The 21107-nt window shown below is 38.1% G+C and overlaps 1 protein-coding gene across 1 annotated transcript; it reads left to right on the top strand.

The window, feature by feature from the left end:
• Positions 1-12385: 12385 nt before the first annotated feature.
• On the top strand, positions 12386-20891 carry LOC111255133 (uncharacterized). The gene is made up of 4 exons (XM_022816795.2): positions 12386-12597; positions 15755-15805; positions 17413-17532; positions 18942-20891. The coding sequence occupies exons 1-4, from the start codon at positions 12511-12513 to the stop codon at positions 19170-19172; spliced, it is 489 nt and encodes a 162-aa protein (XP_022672530.1). The 5' UTR covers positions 12386-12510; the 3' UTR covers positions 19173-20891.
• The last annotated feature ends 216 nt before the right edge of the window (positions 20892-21107 follow it).

Raw genomic sequence — 21107 nt, 5'->3', positions numbered from 1 at the left:
ACAATGGGCGCGAAAAACACCCCGATATTAACCAGAGGTATATACACGCGCTATAATTCTCAGCATTGCCGCATGATATGATTTGCCATATCGCATGATCCAAGCCCTGACCGACTACGACCAGTTTCAAGCGCATATAACGAAGACTGACAGAGCACAGATGACCACGTTCGCCCTTTGCCCGTCTAAAGAAAAAGACAGCGTTGAGTAAACGGTACTCTACTATTCAGCATTAGATGCAACACAGCAGTATCTGGCACATTACAGGAACCCAAACTAGACGACAATCAAAGACGTCGTAGGTGAAGTCAGAAGAGTTATCGCTGGCATCCTGCGAAAGAAAGAGGAACTAGAATGCGAAATACGACGAAAACTTTTCCTAGCCTTATAGGGGTTCCCCTAAAAAATAGCGGCTAGTGGGTGGTTGCTATTCGTAATCTGGAACTTAATACCAAAGGGTGAGTGCCTTCTGAATTTCACAGTAGGCTCATACAGCACCATTCGAGTAAATGGGTTCGGACGCGTCAGACAGTCCGTAAAATTATTAAATTTCGTTATTTTCGTAAGGGACTTTTCTCTTGAAAATCCCTTCCATATACTGCTCAAGTCTCAATATCGCCAATAGAGCTTGCGACATAACATTCTTCATCTTCAAATTTCTGTCGATTGTTTGTTTCTGTAACATTACAATGCAGAAAGCTTTTTCAATAGGTATATTTGCTATTAGGTATATCATATAGGTATATTAGCAACAAATTTCAAAGCTAGAACCGTAAATCTAATCTGCTCAACACCTCTGTTCCTAATAGAGGCGTTCATTTACACGTTCAAGCATTATCCTAAGTCAAATTTCGGCTTGTTAATGTCCACACGATTAGAGTCAGTTGATGGATCCACCGATATTTTTACTAGAAACCGGTGTCTCCAGTCAATCTAACTGTTCGGATTACCTTTAAACAATCACATACCTATGATTTTCATAAACGTATAGGTTACTAAATTGCCATCAAAAATCCGCTTTTGAACATGCTATGTATATACCAAAGTGAGCTGGCTACACGTTTCAGCAGTTAAGCTATTAAGCTCGCTTACCGCTTTTGGTTCGAATCAGATTTAAATTTCCAAAAGGTCAGTCTTGTACTTAATGATTTCGTCTAGATCTTTGTAATTAAGGATCTCTTCTTTGCGACAGTTTCAATCAGCGGTTTCACCAATTTATAGGATAGAGTAATAAACTTTAGCAAATACATCTTGTATATATCTGTCGATAGTGTATTGATGGTATACCATTCTGTTAAGCCGTTAATGCTGTATTGTATTATCTATCCTAATGCACTAGCAGTTCGTTATTGCAACGGTTTCTCATATGGCAGTCGTGCCAAATTGATAGAATAATTAGCTTAGTGTGCCTCGGATATTTTGTCTACATTTTAGTTCTACAACTTTAATATGTTCCATAAGCTCCATTCCACACTTGACACAGTAAATTTAGATACCAGGCTCAAGGTGACCCTGGAATAGTTTGGTGTGCACCATTCTTGCACGTTCCAGTGTCTTCTTTTTTGGCTATTGTATTATGAATGCGCCCTTTAATCGTAATGGGGTCCGCACTAGTATGATATTATGCGAGGTCGAAAGTTGAACCCACATTTGCAGATATAATGCATCTAAGTAATTTCTGTATTTACCTTATAGAAGTTCAGATTACTCCCATCGCTGTTACCATCCATCGTTTCTGTTATTTTTTAATTACCCTACCAAAGACAATTTTGTCTTAACGCTCTTTCTCTAAGTTCTATTATTATTAAAGTGAATTTTGCGACACCTTACGACACTGTGGTATTTTTCTGGTGTTGCTGCCATCCCTTTTTTCGTACAGTAAGCTGAACACTGCAATAGCAACATTCAGCATACTCTGCATATTTCTTACCTGCTGTGCACGGACAATGACTTGCCATGTAGTTGCTCGACCCTAGAGCAACCTTTCAGCCAGTATTTCTTCTGTTTCTAGAGCTAACTATGATATTGACTCAACATAATCTCGAGATTCCAGAGAACGAAAGCTCTTCCGCTAGTAACTTTTCTTGGATTTATAAAACCTGCGTCTGCCTTATTCTAGGTCCTCCATTGAAAAAAACCTCATTGTTTTTTTCTCAGTTCAAATATCAGTTGTCAATTATATTTTTCTATGGTTTCCATGTATTAATATAGTGTCAACCAGGAGTAGGTCGTCTGCAGATATTAGTCATGGTGCCCTTTTTATAAAGTTTTGGTGTGGCTTGCTTGGTGTAGTCTGTTACGGTCTTATCAAGCGGAAATAAGGCTGGCGATGTTGAGCATGGTTGTCTTAGTTTCTCTAAAAGGATTTTTCATACAAAGAAAAACGATATTGCTCATTAGTTGTCCTTAGCAATCACGACACTAGCCACATAGAAATCGAATTTCCTTGTGGTCGTTGCGTCCGGCACGCAGACGGCATAGCACTCGCCAGTATCTATCGTGATGAAGAGAATATCTTCAAGGAATTTAGTGTACCGTTAGAGGACCGGTTTCGCGTAGAAACTCATTGAACTCATCCAAGATACTTTTAGCCCTCATCTCGTGTTATCAAGTGCGCCATACAACGTATATGTCGTTTGCCCTTCATTCAGGAGGCTTGCCTTTGTCGTACATGTCATGAAGTAGACAAATCATACAACAATTGTGGAGTCGTACAGTATACTAAAATAAACCGTTTTTCTTTAGCTTTTCGTCATATTCCACAGGTGCACAGAAAGGTACTAGCATAGGATTTGCATACATTCGACGATGACTTGAAACCGACCTGTGCATTGTGTGTAGTCAGATGCTCCATAAATAGGCGTATGAAAAAAAGTAATCAATTATGAATAATTCGACAAAAAGTAATTGAAGTGGCTGTCCGCCAATCGAAGTGAGCGTTCAGCTTCTTACGGTGGCTGCTTTTTCTTCGGCGCCGAAATAATATGTAAGGATTGTCACGCAATACGGGCACTCGTACTAGAATGGAAGGTTAGCCGTGGCAACCGACCATAGGCGGCTTGCTGTTGTCGGTTGCTATAACCATTTCATTTAGCTGATGTCTGCCACCCCCATCAAACATTATTTCTGAATACATTCCTTATTGCAGTTACGTATCTTCTAACAAACGGTTGCAGCGTACCTACAACGTTTCTACGAAAAAGGCAAGGTCAAGAATGAACTCTTACTCAGGTTGGGCTTGCAAGAGTCTCTGCTAGAATCAAGAATCAAACAAATTTTCCTCTAAATTAACCTTGTCTTTAATACACACATTGTATGATCATATACGTACTACTGCTGTATATCGCGGGAAACCCTTTATCTCAATCTTGTCGCCAAAGTCCGACAGCTTACGAACGGTCTTATACAACATGGAAACGAGTTAATTGTTTCGTGTCAAATTTTAGAAACAAAACAAGCACTCAATAGGTCTTCCAGGGACCCTCGGTTGGTTATTCCGCAACTGCCAAGTCCGACGTAAGTACTGGATACTTAACTGCAGTCAAATGATTAAATAGTTCTTTTAAGGCTGCTTCATATTAACTTGCTAATTATATAACAGGTTATGCCCGCGAGAAAGAACCGTATTGATCATTCCGGGTTCTAATTTTTATGGATTTTCCTACACCTAAGCGGGAAAATGTACGATCAACAGCTACTTGCACTTTTTCCTGAGAGGGGCAACAATATAACGAACAATATAACAATATAACGAAGATAACCATGCCACTCAATAAGAGCACTGATGAAAGCTAGGTACGGGAAGGTAATTTTAATAGAAGAGAAAATTAAAATTATCCGAAAATTATTCGAACATCCAGTAAAACCCAAAGCCGTCACGGCAGAAAAACTGATCAGATTTGAAAGGACTGGATGGTACACTATCCGAAACAATAGAGCTTTATCTCATGGAGGAAAAACGTAGCAGATGTTGCTACAGACACTCAGAAGAAAATTCTCTAACAAGTGGAAAAAGAAATTCTTATCCGAAAAAAGGAAGGTCGTACAATCTGTCCGCTGGCATTATTGGCCGAAAAATTCACGCAGCTATTGACACATAATAACGTGACTTTCCAGAGACGTTTGAACTGTTCACCTAAATATACCAATCAACCTTATCAGAAACCCATCGAGTAACGGTGATGCCTAGAGCGATCTACTAAAAAGACGAGATCTTTTCTCTTGACTATCATATTAAACATCAAAGACAATTTCAGCTGTGCTCTGTAAAAGAGGTACTCGGCAAGCCAAAAGAAGGAAACATTTTATCATATATCAGTGGCGACAGACCGTTACACAGTATCCATTGCTGCGGAGATCCTACTTCTAGATAATAACGCAATCTTTTAGATTGCACACAGTGCATGGTATTCTCATATTAGTCAATAAAACCGCTTGAATAATCACAGGACATAGTCGGCATCGAGACCGAGATTTTTTCCTCCAAATTGTTTGAAAGACTCTATCTGTATGAAACATGTTTCAACTAGTTTTATTGTAAATGTTAGGAGTTTCATCCCTGATAAACGATCCATCACTATTCACTACAGTCTCAATTCAAGACGTGAATCACTCATAGGCTCGTTTTAAATGTTCCTTCCAAGATTTTGCCAACGACTTCTCAATAGCGCGAATGAGCGAGTCGACGTTATCATGGCAAGCTTTGTCAGACTCTCGCTTACTAACGCTCCGTATATAGCAATCCAACGGGTTCAAAACTAGGATGTTCTTAAGCAACCAGTTCTGCATTAAGAGACGAATATAAGCTAGTGTATTATCTCATTGGAAAACGTGTGGCTTTCCTTGGGACACGATTGCACAGGAATTCTTCTTTTTTGAAGAAATATGGCGGCATGACATCTTCTGAACCGGCCACTACAGTCAGAGCATGAACACTAACCGGAATTTAGCCTTTATTGACACTAGGTAAATTGCTAGCAAGGCAACGATTATGTTTGCGGTTGGTTTCTGCATCGGTGCTAAATAGAGTCAGTCAAAAATTGTAGAGCACACAACATTTCGATTTTATTTATTTAGAGAGCATGCGCCTGATTTTTGACACATGATGTGTACTCAGAACATTCTACCACATGGTAAATTTACTCGCATAAAGTATTTCCTCTAATGATTTGATCGAAACAAAAAGATCGTTAGAAATGCATTTTTGGGCACTACTGATTAAGGCTGGAGTCCGCATTGTTTTTAACCAGCCATAAATTTTTGTTGGCACGGTTTCCTCTGCCTTTTGCAAACGCATACCCGTATGCGGGGCGGTAGACTCTCGACTTAAAGCGAAGTTTAAATCGATTTAAAGTTTATTGTTCCAGTGGGATAACCCAAGAAGTACGCATAGACATTGAATAATAACTGATGTATACTATCCTACTGGTAAAAGACTTGTTTTGAAAGTGACAAGGGCGTCTTTAAACTATACGGGAATTTTTTGGCTCACCCTGTATACAACAGGCAATGACAAATTAGTTTTCTCTAAAATCATACAAAGAAAAGGAAGATGAGATAGCTTTATAAGTTGTGAAGTCAATAGAACACTTCGGGACTCAATTTGGGTGAATCGCTTCGTAAGGGCAACGAAGGGATTGCTCTATAAACATAGGGGATCTCCTAAGGATAACACAGATATACAGTGCTGTGCGGATCCAGGCTTTATTAACGCTGGCAGGGACGCTTCATAAAACTACAGAACTCATGCACAAAGGAAGCAATAACTAGATGCCACCTAGGTGAAGAAGGATTTAAGAAAAAGCAAGACTTAAGGAAATTCTTATATATTTCCTGACCCAATTCCCGACAAGGCATAGAACGTGGCTTTAACTGTACTTAGTGTATGAGTAGCGTAGGTTAAACGCATTGACAACGTCACCCTGTAATTGTCACTAATGTTGAACGTTACTAACCTTCATTATTTCCTCACGGATTCTTAGGTTATTGATTCTTCTTCTATATACTAAAAATTACCAAAATTCGTGAAGAAACGTGTTATTGAAGTTACGAAGTTACAAGAAAAATGAACCTCCTTCTTGCTTCTGAAAAATATTTTGGAAAGACCAGAATTAATGTTGAAGAAAGTGTAGTTGATAGTCAACAGCTGCTCTACTAGAAATCCTCTTTTATCTCACAATATGGAAGCCACGACTCTAACTATTTATGGTCATGTAGCTGGCCATAAATTGTCTATAAGTAGCGCTGAGTGGTTGCTATTATGACTCGATTAAATGTGCTTATGTATGCTTTAATTTCGTCGAACGCAGTGTATATGTTTATCTACGGCCACTAAAGGCTACGTCGAGACCGAAAAATGCACGAGTGAAATTACATGTGTTTACTATATACATAACATTTTTTTTACATGAAAAACAGGTAATGATCTTTATGAGAGGTTAAGCTCATTTCTGGCTGGAGGCTGCTCACAAATATTGTACTTATCTACGTTATTGATTAGCCTGCAGATTACAACTATACATGTCGCAAGCTACTTTATATTTTGTTTTCCTTTGATGCGACCAGGTAACATCGTCTAATAATGGTGTTTATTGAAAGACACTGCCTCCTAAAAATAAAAAACGGTTACAAGGAACAAATGCGGTTTGTCCATATTAACAGAAGCAGAAAATATCATGGTTGTAGCGTACTTCTGCCCTAAGGTGCCAATATCAAACACAGTTCCAAATGTATAGTCCTGATCTAAGCCATTCAACACTGACTAATAAGCTTGAAAGTATTTTACAATAAAAGCTTGTACACATAAAGTAAATGCGAAAGTTATATATAGACACTTTGTTTGACCTTGAAAGAGTACATAAAATATGGTTTGTCACAGAATTATCTTAAATGGGACGGGCTTAAAGGACAACGGATACACAAACCTACGGTAATGATCTGAAAAGCTGCAAAAAAAAATTCGCGTAATGGGCAATGCAGGTGCTACCGGCGAGAGTTAGCATTAACAAAAAGAAACCCTAGGTACTTCCACGTGGCAAGAAACCTTAATCTGAGGTCTTGCGTTTGGCTTTCGTTCAACGTTTCGAATGGGTAATACGACAAGTCATTCGGATAAGCAAGAAGAAAAACCCACTAAAAGCGTAATAACCATACTTGATTGTACGCGTATTTTACCAACAGTGTAATTCTAAAATACTTTGAAGATAAATATGACGCTAAAAAAACATCACATGAAAAAGCGAGTGGGGCTAACCACTTAACAGTAGACATAACCAAAATCAAGTATAATTCATACCAATAGTGGCAAGAATGCTAAACAACATCCTTATGTCATCACGAGTAAAAAAAAGTACAAGCTACGCCATGCAGGCAAGGGCAGACGCTGTCGCACATTATAGGAAAGCAAGTTTCGCAAACCTTCACTTCAAACAGTTAGCTGTATTATTAGCAATCCGTACAAAATTTCATAACCTATTTCAGTGCAATTCCCATGTAGTAACGTGATTTGGAAACGGGCGTTTAACGGCAACGGTACATAAAATACCACTGACAGCAATATTAAGCAGTTGATGAAGTTCCGCAAAGATTCAAGTCAAATACATTTTTGGTTTCAAAGCATCGTTCGACTCCGTTACTATGAATGCAGTAGTAATACGCTTTATAGAAGTAAGAGTCATCATAAACGACTTCATTTATCGCTGCGTTACTTCAAAAAAAATGGGAATACGATCCTCAACAGAGTCTCTGAGCTGCTATCGTTTTGCCAAAGCACTGGACCGAAAAAAGAAGACAATCTAAATTCTTTTCTTTTCTCTTCGCTGTCGAGGAATCTGCCTGTAGATTCTAGAGCTTAGAAACTTAGTTGAGGCGCCCCTATTCGCAAGCAGGGAAGTCATCGATGTAGCAAATTCCAGATATAGCTATTCCTTGCTAAATCACCTACTGCCGTCACCGAGTTCATTTAACGATGAATCTCGCAAAGACGGATATAATGAAGCTCAGACAAAAAGGCAAGATGAGGTACTTATTTAATTTACGACAATAAGTTTTCTTACCTGGGATTGTACAACGTTTGTAGCTTGACATCGCACACGAAAGATACAGAAAGGCATTAGATAGAGCAGCTACTATAAAGAATTCGCAGCGTCTGTCTACCTCAATGGCCCTACGTTTCTTCCGTCTCAAAGCTAATCCTGTAGCAATATTTAGCATTGACGTGATATGGCTGAATATATCCAGAGAGAATTATGAGAAGCAAAATGAGCGGAAGGCGCCGTTCTTAAAATGTGCCTTAGGATTGCACCGTTCAACACCGAATAGGCTACATCGCTTCTAGCTAAAGACTAGAAAGAATACACTTTAACCTTCCGCGCTTTACTACCGTGCCACGCAAAATCTTTACAGCTAGATACACTAATTCATGGAAATCGAAAGTTATCACCACAACATCGAAACAATGAGGGATGATATGCAGAAGGAAGTAGATCATTTGAGCCGTCACGTCGAATTTCTATACATAGCGTTCATTATATGCTATGTATTAAATCAGGCTTCCACATACCGAATCTGTATCGCGTACTTCGAAGCTGTAAACAACTTTGCGTATGATAACATGCCCGCAGGTACATGAACCAAGAAATCTTCGCGATATTGTGAGAATGTTTTTAAAACATTTTTTAACATAGTATCACGAACTATACACAATCCTGATAACTATAAGAACGTGATTATTATTGTAATATTAAGTCGTTCGGTATGACATGTGACAAGCATGACCTTTTTTATACCGAGGCGAGATTTCACGGCATTTTTTTGTATTTAAGATACAGTTGCATTCTTTAAAATCTGAGACCGTTTACTAGGATACCGTCACCCAGGTTTATAGTAGTCGAGTTGTAGTCAGCCACAAAAATTAGAAAGGTCGAGTAATTTACGAATACGAGCTCCATCTTAGAAATAGAACAGCTGAGATGACTCGCCGAATAACTTTTGGTCACGGTAAAGGTTTCACAAACAAGAAACACCGTAAGCCATTGGCTTAGAAAGACATTTCCAACCCTTTGGTTCCAACCTTTTGGTAAACTTCTGCGAGGTTTAATAACCAAGAGCTGAGAGCCCCGCAAGAGAAGTCAACCCATTGTACAACTTAGTGTACAGTATTTAGATTTGATGTATTTGAGAATACCATACCTGTTCACCTTGGTCAAGTTAATAAGGTAAAAGAATTGATCAAATGGGTGCAGCATAATTTGAGAGAGGATCGAAGACAGAGGTGGAGAAAGGCTTAGTTCTCGTTGCTTTTACGCTACAGCAGTGACCCACTCTGACACCGAATTGTGTTTTGTGATGAAAAATGGATCCGGCAAACGATCACGTCAGTGGTGGACGCAACGGAACTGGTCAGACATCACCTTAAAACAGACGTACAGCTACAAAAGATTAATGCAGGTGTCATCCACTACAGTTCGTACTTACGGCCGAAGCGTATCCTCAATAATTAGAAGGGATGATAAGCAGATGTCCAAGCAGACCAAGGTCGCTAAACACAGGAAAACCAGTCCTGTTGGACGACAAAGCTTGACCTCATACTATAAGAACCACGCCGGAAAAAAAGTGTAAGAATTACAGTTAAAGGCTCTTATCATTCACTAAACACCATTGCTCCTATAGATTTTTTCAAGGCTTCGCCAACTCCTTAACAGAGAAAATTAGTTAAATCCTCCTGTGACATCGAGATCCCCTTTGGAGATATTAAAGACAATTTACAGTTAGAGAAGTCTTAATCTCAGCAACTTATGAGTGCATAACTTTGATTCGTTCAGAAAGGTTTTCATATCGAAGGTCGCTAGATTATTTTGATTTTAAGTTTTTTTGCTTTTCCAAACCTTATCCTTCACTCCTACCATCTTATACGCCACAAGATTATAGAGGTAACTCCACTTGCTATTTTATCGCCTGAACATTTATGACATGGCTTGTTTAACTTTTATGCTAGCTTTATGAAGCTAAAACCTGCTACAAGACGAAAGTTGGTAACAAAACTTACAAGCAAAGACCACCTATTTTTTTTCAGCTTGTCAGAATTGCAGTTGATCTTTATGCTGTCCATAAATTGATTAATAAATAGAGCAAAACTAGCACCCCACACTTCTCTAACAGCGGGAAAAATAGGTCATTGTCCAAATGGCAAAGAATCACATTGGTCCATATTATTATTGAGAATAAAAAAATTAAGTTTTGTGGAGAAACCTTTTCAAAAAGGGTAAACTTTTCAAAGCTTACTTTGTCACGCTATATACTGAGTGACTTAAAACGCCCGTTGTAAATTATTAAAAACTAGTCGAAAAAGGTGAATTTTATTCACCTTTCAATATGTTAGATACGCTGCTTACCCTAGATCGTTAATTATGTGTAGATTGGCTACAGAAAATTAGTTGAGGGTAGAAACATACGTATTCCCAGATACAATTTGAAACAGGCTATTGTTGGCATACCACTTCGTAAATAATGAAGTCTCGCATTTCTTGTTTAAGGGTAAAACCATTGTTTAGTCTATCCTTAAAAGCTATATCCTTAAAAGGTGGCGATTGCAACATAAATTTTTCAAACACGGTCTGTACTAAAAGAAAAGTTGCTAGCGCCAGAAATGTTACAATAGAGGAAACGTAATTTACCATATCCGCAGAGAATATTAATAGCGACATGCACCGGGCATGTAATGCCCAATGTAGACCGGTATGATACCATTCTTAGTAAAAATTCAGATCGAAGTTATTACTGAACAGGCTACTAAAACATAAGGTAAAAGCGATGATAAACCAATGACCAGGTTATGGGATGGCCCGGATGTGGCGCTATCGCTTACATTTTCTCATTTAATCTCTCCAAACATTTCCGTTTATCCATTATGCTGGCGATAGGCCGGAGAAATTGAGCAGAAAAAATAAAAAACTGGTTATCAACGCATTTTGGAAGCGTTAGGTTTACTACATGCCTATTACGTATGCATTTGACTTCGCATCATACTATAGAACAGAAAGTGAAAGACACTGACTTGCAATTAGAAGACGTTTTTATGCTTCAAAAAAAGGAAATCACCACTTTTGCTAGTACCTGTATAAATGATACGTTCTTGATCTCTAATAATATGAAGCTTGGAAATTGATTTACCAGGTCACTTTTGACGAAATATCAATGATATAATCAAATTAAAACCGGGGTGTCACATTGGGTTTTGGAGCAATAAAGGATCAACAAATATATTCTAGTGTCTTTGTCTGCACTTCAATGAAAGCGATACATGGTTCAGTAGCGCTGAAAGAATGGAAAGTATAATCTTGCTAGCCGTACAACCAACGACGATCAATTCGGTCATAAAGAAGGCACATTTCTTGCATTCAGTCTTAACAATATTTTCTGTAAGTACTACGGAAAAGAAATGCGACTTACAAGGCAGCATGTTTCAGTTTGACAAATATATGTTTTGCATCGTAGAAGAGTAGAAGTTCTTTTTATCAATCTATGTTTTGAGTAATTTTTGCACATGCTTTAACAGTGGTAGTTATTCGACTATTAAAAGCGGATTAAGCTGTTCATTTGAAGATTGTTGTTGCTAACGTTTTTGCCGGACCGACATGTGATGATGATGCGTTATTATACTATTTAGCGCTACTATAATGGTAGAAGGGGAAGGGACATGATGACGTTGACGGTGAGCAAATGGCAATATTATGATTGGGGTTGGGATGCTGATGATTAACTAGTTATATAGTGCAATACTTGATGCTGTGAATGTTGCTTATTGTTGCTATGGCTAATGTTGCTTGTTGGGACGTTTGCAATCATCTCTGATATCAGTGGCACTAGCCTGGAACCAAGACATGGTCTACAAATGGGTGCTTTACTGACGGGATTACCGCTACCAGCTATTGCTGTTATCTGTTGCAGTCAACAGTTTTCGTTTGCTCACGTTTCGTCCCCTTTAGTCTCAGTGCTGATGGTGCCATATGGATGCATGGGCGTAGATGACATCACCTCTTACCAGCGGGGTGCCAACTGTGCTCGTAATGCTGGTGGTGCTGGGGTTTTGGTAGCAGCAGCAGCGAGGCACGAGTAGACGATAGCAACGCAGCAGCACTGCGGTCGTCATCACTGCGAGTAATGTCGGTATTCCTTGTGTGCGCGCCGCGGCATGATAGTGCCACAGTTATAATATGAATAATAGTGTCAGTGAATCCTGAATGCTGGCAAGCGACCAATACAACACAGCAGTACCAAAAGCACTGCCTGTTTATGGAGTGGAGGCAACAGCATGCCCTCTCCCCTTCCGCCGCAATCGACCCACCACTGTATGCTTCTGCCGTAATATAAACGCACGACCAAAGCGACACTCTTCAGCAGAAGCGCCAGCGCCTCCTTGATTGTGGCTTTCATTACTTTCTGGAGTAAGAAGTTTAGGACATAAAATAGTCATTTCGGTGTATTAGGGCTTGCAATATCAAAATTACCAGCATGAAGGTTTTCGTGATCATCGCATTGGTAGGCATGGCTAAGGCCGCCCCTCAGGCACCTGCTTCCGCCACACCAGCCAAGGTCCCCGTAAGTATTTACTTTTCCATCCATCGTCCATGTAAAACACGCCTACGTCCAGTAGCATCCATAAAGAATTTTTTTCTCCTCTTCTTCAGCTTAACCTGCTTAATAACAATACTTTGACTGCCCAATTGTGATATTTGCTGTAAGATATCCGCATGATTTCTGCTCTCTCGTAAATGAACAAAGATACTCAAATAATGCGAGGCAATTTGAACAATGCGTAGGTGTGTGTCTTCCTGGCTCTGTATTGTTTCTTTGGCTTGCAGCTCCTCATAGCACATCCAGCATTTATAGTGAAGTAATATCGTATGATGAAGTGTAGCGCTTCTTCATTTTGCAACTCGGTTCAGATGCCGAGTCCAGGCACCATCGGTTTGAATCATTTCCTAAGTTCTGTTTATTCAAGTTCTGTTTGCGCAAGGGTACTTTTCTGAAATTTGAATGCCTTAAAAGAAAGAAGCAAAGTTAAATGCTATTGATTCTTGCTGAATCTATGTTCATTGCAAAATGTTGTATTTGTGCTTTTTTATATATATATATATATATATATATAACATATATGTTATATGAGAAATAGTCGCATTGTATAATTTGTGATAGGGTGAATACTGTTCCAAATAGATGCGTTAGAAGCGTCCTATCATCGAATCTTTTGGCTGACTGTTTGTATGCATATTGGTATATTTCTAGCTTTTTAATCTAGAGAGTACGTATTGCATTATAACATGTGTTGCACGCTAAAGTACTATGGCGTGTACTACATATAAATAGAGATCCAGTGTGCCCTGCTGAGAGAGAAATTACGAGATGGTCAAATAAATATGTTGATCTCTACGCGCAGTACTGCCGTTAAACGTTGCTTCAATGTATCAGATAGCCAGCGGTTACTAGTGAGATAAAAACTACAATATTCAAGTAGAAGCGCCTCAAAAAGAACATGAATTTAACTCTCAAAAGATCCACTACTAGCTCTCAAAGTATGTGTATATCCCATCTCAACGTTTCAACTATCCACGCATATTCCTGTATCTCCTTGAAGGCCTTCATAAAGGCGTCCTAGGTAAACAGCAGACAGAAGATGTAACCTGTATAAAATAACGTAAAATGGCTGTAGGTATTTTATAACTCAGCTTGAAGCCAACTTAAAGCAGCAGGCTATAGAAGTCTCAGTTTACTCAAATCTCTAACCATCACGGCTAGTTGAATCGTCCGGCCGCTCGACCTCCGTCGCTCGAGCAAAAGTAGTCAGGCTGAAAAAAAAACAGAATTATAAGCTGCAGATGTGGTCGGAGATAAGTGCTGCTTTCGCATAGATTCTGTTTCTCATTATTAAAAACGCCCCTTCCGCAACGTACTCCCTACAATCGAATCATATCATTGACATTAACAGCACATTTGGTTGACTTATCTTGGAACCCCTGGACGACCTTGGATGCGAACCGAACTGCATCAGCAACAATAACAACAACAAGAACGGCGATAGTAGCGCCAGAGCGGTAGCATTAGCGGCGTAAACTAATGTGAGGTATTATCGTAGTAGAAGTCGTAGTAGTAATAATAGTGCCCAAACAAGCAGAAAGCATCGCTTCTATTTGCAACAAAACGCCACCACTGTTAGTATCGTTGTCGCTGCTGTAGCAGATGATGATGATGCTAATGATGATGAAGCTAATAAAAGCAGTATAATGCTGCCGACAGCAGTAAAGTCGCGCTTCAAAGGATAGCGACCACATATATATGCGGTCGCTATCCCATATATATTGCAACAGTAGTATCAATTTTATTTAGTAACAGCTAGCTTGGGCAGCGGCAGAGAGTAACAGAGAACGATAAAGCAAAATCTAGAGATTTGCGTCAGAATGGTATTATGCATTTGTATCAGTGCACCCGAATTTACTTTAGATGCATAGTCAGGCGGGACGTCGCCTAACCGACCTACGGAATGCCGCTTGGCGTGCCGTTGGTTGATGAAAAGTATTTAACCAACATTAACGTGCACAGACTCGCATACGCCTCCATAGGAAAAATAAAAATTCTACTCATTTTGCCATTTATTTCGTGTTTGTCCAGTGTTTTTTCTAAGCTGGGCGAAGATGGATTGCCAGATGCTTCCAGCATCTGCGACTTGTTCTATTATATCATAGACATAAGGCGACATCTGATTATCTGCTCATCATGTCCGAGATACTGTTCCTAAACGTTCATCTTGGACAGTGTTCATTTCCCTCTACGGGCTCTTACCTTCGAAGCGGTCTATTCTTCAATGTATAAATAAACAACAATATGAGGATAAGATTACAATTTTTGAAGCCAGGGCCACAGTAAAGCTGTGAAAGTTTGTTTTGAATTGTAAAAATCAAGTAAAAAAAAAAGTTGAATAATCAACCAAACTGTGGGCACACACAGCAGCGGAAACGTTCAGGTGAAAGATTAAATCGCACGTCAGTTTTAGCTTTGTTACGAACGGTTTCGATACAAGGGTACTTTATATAAGTACTTTTTTGAAAAAAGGAAATTATGTTGTTGTTAAAATTCCGAAATAATACAAACGCAGTTTGACCAATTTTGCGGGTGGCAACTAATAAAAATATCTGGATGTGATTTTATACCTTGTCAGGAACAAATCTAATCGCTAACTTACATGCCATAGGGCAAACATCACTAGTTGGGAATTCGCTCTAATCTCTTTGGTTTGCCTTGAGCGTCTTTAAAGAGCATCTGCTAGAGGCTTTCGCAATAAAATTTCAACACAAATTCCGCTGCCTATGGACGAACTAATCGCTTAGTTAGTTAACTTTCACAGTTTGATCACGAAGGTGTATTGCTTGCTAGTAACACATGTGATAAGATAATACACCGTTATTTCAACGCCAGCGCTGACGCCACCGCACTAATCCCCCGGACAACGCAATGGGTTGATATAAATATATATGTCTAAGGTAAACCATTGCGGGCTTCTTGTGCTTTGTATGTTTAAATGAAATCGTTTGTTTAAGTAACATAAAAATTCTCTATATGTATATAAGCAATCTTCTAAGCTAAATGTGAGTTTTACGTTAGCCAAGCAAATTACCTTAATTAAATATGCCTGAACGCTGGCTGAGACATTGTATAAATATTTTCACTGATTCGTCTATTCCATATATCTGCCTTGTTACAGGTGATTGAATGGGGCAAGTGCGAGCAGCTGAAACCCTCAGAGAGCGAACGGGTAGGTTTGACAATTTTATAGTGGCATCAGATACGGTAAACAAATATGGGTATGGACGAGAATTTTACTTTTTTTTTTCAACTTTGATACGCGAATATCTACGCTTCCAATGGGAAATTGCGGGAATTTCTTAAAGAATATGCTGATCGAATAGATGATTTGCGTATTCGACCGAAGGACGGTATTTCTGGGAGGCATTAATGGTTTCACTATTTTCTACTAAATATCTTGTACCATTATAACGTTCGTGCTGACGCCTTTGTCTAGCCGCTAATAGACTTAAGCAAATAATGTAACTTATTAAGATTAACGGACCAGGTATGGTGAATAAGGAATGTGAAAGAAGATTTCTCAGCTTGCTCTAAATACAAATAATTAGAACAACAAAATATATGCACGGGAGAGAAAATGCAAAAAATTATGCTTAAGTTGGACTGGAAGATCTTGTGTAGCACAAGATGGCCCATTTTGAGTATTATGTCTATTGATTGATAATGTAGATGATAGGATGAAGCAGGTATCCTTGGTATATTTGTCGGAAAAAAGCTAATGATAATTACCCATATATTGATTTAAATCTGCCAGGTCTATCAGGCTTGAATTGCCCGGTGCTTGATACGTGGCGGAAAGACTATATGGATACTAGGAACAGATATTTTTACTAATATAGAAATTAATAGAATTAATTAGAAATATAATAAACGCTAAGCCTTCGTGCTTACAAAAAATACTTTTAGGAAAAACTTTATAGAGCACTAGTTTTTTCTTTATGAACTAATAGTGAAATTATATATAATAGGTGGGTTTCGACACATCTGTGCAATCATTTGAGACGCCTGTGGCATCTAACATGCTTCGGAGTTGTGTAATTATGACCGGCAGTCGTACGTCTCATGTGTTAAATGGTCTTTCTTAGTTGGCTAATAACTGGTTTGGTGTCTAATGTATAGTGGGTAATTGAATGCAATTATACTCGTACCCAATGTAACGTAAGAAAAATACAACTAAATTAGCTGGCGTTCGTTTTTTTTTGCTTTGAAATGGTTTGGTGAAAGGTTATCTTTCGAAGTTTGTTGTTACGTTTGTAAAAATATGACTCCGTTAGAGTTATATGAATGAAGTACACTGTGTTGAAAATATAATGAACGTTTACAACTTATTGAGACGACTGAATTGAGTTGAATAAAACATGCTAACTTTTCGTGGTTTACCTTTCACGCCAGCAATACTATTTAGGATATATTTGACTCTGTGGGCGTATAAAAATGACGACGTATATTTGCTGTGTTCTCGAAATGTTTTTTTTTAGTGGTCTTCGAATAAGAGCAAAATTATTTTATTGGATGCTACTGTGGGCAAAAAACATGTTAAGCGCCTGAAAAACAACTACGGCTTAGGTTCAGGGTATCTGATATGCTGTAATGAGGTTGATTAACCCACCAGCGATGATCTTAATAACAGATGCTCTTTCACAAGTTCCGCTAAGAGCTTCTTTAGCGCACGTATACCGTAAATAAAATATATATTCTACGTGTCTTTTACGTATTTGAACAAATATTTGTTGTAAGTGCTTGTATAAACGTTGTGTGTTTGTTTCTATACCACAGACTAGCAAAGCTGCAGTAGTGGATAAGTGTTTGCAATCGCTTCCTCTTCCGGATCCCGAAAAGGCGACACAACAGGAGATTGACAAGCACCGTGAATCGGTTACAACTTGTGCACTTAAGGTATGCTAAGTGCTCATGAACACTCTTTGTTGTGCTATCTTATTACTGATAATTAACGTTCCATAAACGTAAGAGGTCTTAGGTCAATATGAATTATAGCATCTATACTTTCGTCATGTTTAAAAGTTTTCATAATTTTAAATAAAATTAGCTAAAATAAAAATGTTACACTACAGTATCCTTGGTCTCAAGTGTTAGGCGAATGAGGATAGCAGTCAAATAAAATTTTGTTGCTCCACACGATAAGAGAAATAGCAAGTTTTCCAAGGAATTCTATTTTTGTTTTTTCTTTTGAAAAGGAAACAGGTTAATCTAGAACTACAGTTTTTTTTTAAGGTTTTTCACAAAATTTTCTCGTACATAATGTGCTCCGATAGATATTCTATCTAGAGCATTAGGAGGTTGAAGGAATAATGTTTATAAAAACTCTACAAAAAACAAAACAAGGTAAAAACTTATGTCGTAATTTACGTAATGTTCTCTAAATAAAAGGAAGAAGCTCAAAAATTCTGCAAGGTAACAAAGATTCTGTAGGGTGACTCTTAGGGTAAAATTAGAGAAATACGTTCGTAGGGAAACGTGTAGCATCCAGTAGTTTTTTTAACCTATTTAGGATTTTAGTATTTCTTTCCTCTAATTATTTCTGATAATCAAAAGAGTCGATCCGGCAAACATTGATCCACAGGGATATCGGGAGAAACCTTACATTTGTAATCAACGTTCTTAATAAACGCCTTTACTGAACAGAAGTATAGCAAACAGACACTAGTTTCAAAATGTTCGATAAAAATCTATTATCATTTTAAAATTAGGCGTTACGTGTAAGAACGAACTTCGAATTTCTTTAAAAAAAAAGTTCTATTTTATTCGAGTGCTTCGCCTCTGTTCAAAAAAATGTATGCAGCATTTAACCTGAGATAAATCCATTTTCATTGATACTTGCCTTTTGGGGTAGCATGACTCGAAAGCGAAGCGTAAAGGTCAAAATGCATGAAATCAAATTTTTTGCAAAGTTATCTAGCCTAAATAGGTATAGCCTCTCTCTTGGACGGAAAGCAGGCCTTTTCATATCTGTCTTATAAATCCTGTTGTTCCCAACACTAAGAAATATTTTCGTTTTACTACATTGTCTTTCTAGACAAACATTCCGTTGGCAGTCACTGAACGCGGTCATTGCATAGATAATTTTGTTATTAAGCTAAGACCAATCTAAAGATTAGTCTTAGCTTAATAACGACAACTGGATGTCAAAAGAAATTAGCTTTGTGTGTGCTGAAATCCCAATGATAATATCTATAGTCAATATAAACGGTCAGTACAATGTCTGAATTGCTATCCTTCTCTTACTAAAGAGAATTTTGAATTTTTACAAGCTTTTATTAACAAAAATTGTTAATTCCTATCATTAGGCTGAAGGATGGTTCGACGACGAGGGTGTGTACAAGTTCGATCGTGCTCGGAACGAAATCAAGAACAAAAAACTCGATAGTGAAGTTGAGGAGGCTGTTCTGCTGAAGCACGACGCATGTCAAAAGGAGGCAACTGAAAAACACGACGACTATATTAACCAAGTTCAGCTATACCAAGCTTGTATGGATTACAACATCTCGCAGATCTGTGGTATCAAAGTCATGGTTTAGGTCGTTTTTTACTTCCTGACCTACTGCCAGGATCTGCGAACCGAGAGACTTCTGCTCAAAGTTTGTGGTATTGCAACCCTCTTGACCAAAGGAATATAATTATGCTTGGATGATGATTTTGATTAAGCGCAGGTACACGAAAAGCCAACTGACCTTGCCGACTGTTACAAGTACTCAGCAATATCCGACGTCCTGTTAACAGTATCTAAAGTATCTAAAAGTATTCTTGTTACACTTATTTGTTCATAGAAAATGTAATACTACGAGCAAGCGTAATTGCCTGTCACTTAAGTTACGTATCAGTCACTTCAGGCGAAGTCCATGTTCACGGCTTTCAAAAACCCGCTATCTCGAGCGATTCAATGTTTGCCTTACGACTACCAACGACAATAGCACAATGTAGTGGAAATTGAAACAGTATTTGATCTCTTAGGTTAGAATTGACTGCGCTGATTACCTTCGTTCTTCCTATTACATGCATTTAGACTCAAATTGAGCATTCGATTTTATGGACGCACCCGTTATCAATTCTCTCTAGCGGAAATTTTACATTACACAGTTTGCCTTAAAAAAAAAACTCGCTTTCTAATGTACAGAAGACGTTAATTTTTACCAATGGTTAAAGAATTGTCAGTCTGGCCATTATGCGTAATACCTGATAAATCAAAAGTATATTCGTTAAAGCAGCTACGTGTAACCCCACAGCGATAGAAATATATGTTCCGGTGGATAAAACTGCTACCGGAAGTAGCAAAAGTACACAAATCATAACTATGAAAATGATGTGAATAAGTCTGAAGGTAATCATCAAGAAAGGTGATTATTACGTCAAATCTTACTGTTCGGCTGGCTTATGATTAAGGAATTTCGGCTGGAATCCTTATATAGGACTTATTTTCCCTTCTTAAACTAAAGAAAGTACAAGTACGAGAAGATTACTAAACCTGGCGTTAAAAATAACTGACTAAAGTGCTTGTGCAGTTAATAGTGGTATAGGTCTAATCTATCCTACACTACTGCGGACGAAAAAAATTTCTGCTGCCCTCTAAGGTAACGTAGACATGATCTAAAAAATTGCTTTATGGATGCTGCGAATGATCCGATACTGTCTTGTTGATTTGATCCAATATATTGTACGTTCACATTTCACAGTTATTCAACTAAGTCATATTCATTGAACTTACAATACAATTGGCAATTGAATATCTGTATACTACTGTATCGCTACCTAATTAAAGATGACTTTTTACAATGCTTTAATTGATCGTGAATTGTGAAAATTCTTTTTATTATTAAAAAATGGTTTATACACAGCGTGGCGCGTTCAAGTTTGAGCGCATTTTGGCGGGCGGTAGTAGGCATGCGTTTATCTGCTACTAAACGAAAACCCGATCTTGCTAGAACACAATATCAAGCTCGTGCGTCGTAATCAAAATCCGTGCGAAAATCAGCTATTATCTAATATTTTCATCCTGAATAAGCCCCTATCAAGACCTCAAAGTTTATTTGATATCAACAGCCTACATAGTTGCCAGTTTCCATGCGGTTTTTGAAGAATTAGATTTTTTTTTTTTTTCGAAGATTAAAAACTAAATAGTTTGGAAGTTCTGCCATTTTGTTGATATTGCAAAATCGCTGTATTGCCGAAGTAAACTTACCTATCCATATGACTAACTTGACTTTATAAAAATAAAGTGTATTTTCATTATGCTTAACAAAGTTTTTGGGTATAGTTAGTGAATTTCGTCGTCAGCTTGAGAAATAGCTAAACGTCAACTATCTGACTATCAGTTCTCATTTACTTCTATCCCAGAAGGTTCGTGTCTCCATTTAAATGAAACTACATTTTGGGTCTCGAATATTTGTGGTGTATGTGGCTCTTCAATAGCCCTGCATGGAATATTATCGAATATTTGCGAGCTTTCAATTTTTAGT

This window comes from Varroa destructor, unplaced genomic scaffold, assembly GCF_002443255.2.
Source record: "Varroa destructor unplaced genomic scaffold, Vdes_3.0 BEIS01000648.1, whole genome shotgun sequence".
Classification (NCBI taxonomy): domain Eukaryota; kingdom Metazoa; phylum Arthropoda; class Arachnida; order Mesostigmata; family Varroidae; genus Varroa; species Varroa destructor.
The sequence above is the reverse complement of the archived record's forward strand: the minus strand, read 5'-3'. Positions and strand labels throughout refer to the sequence as shown.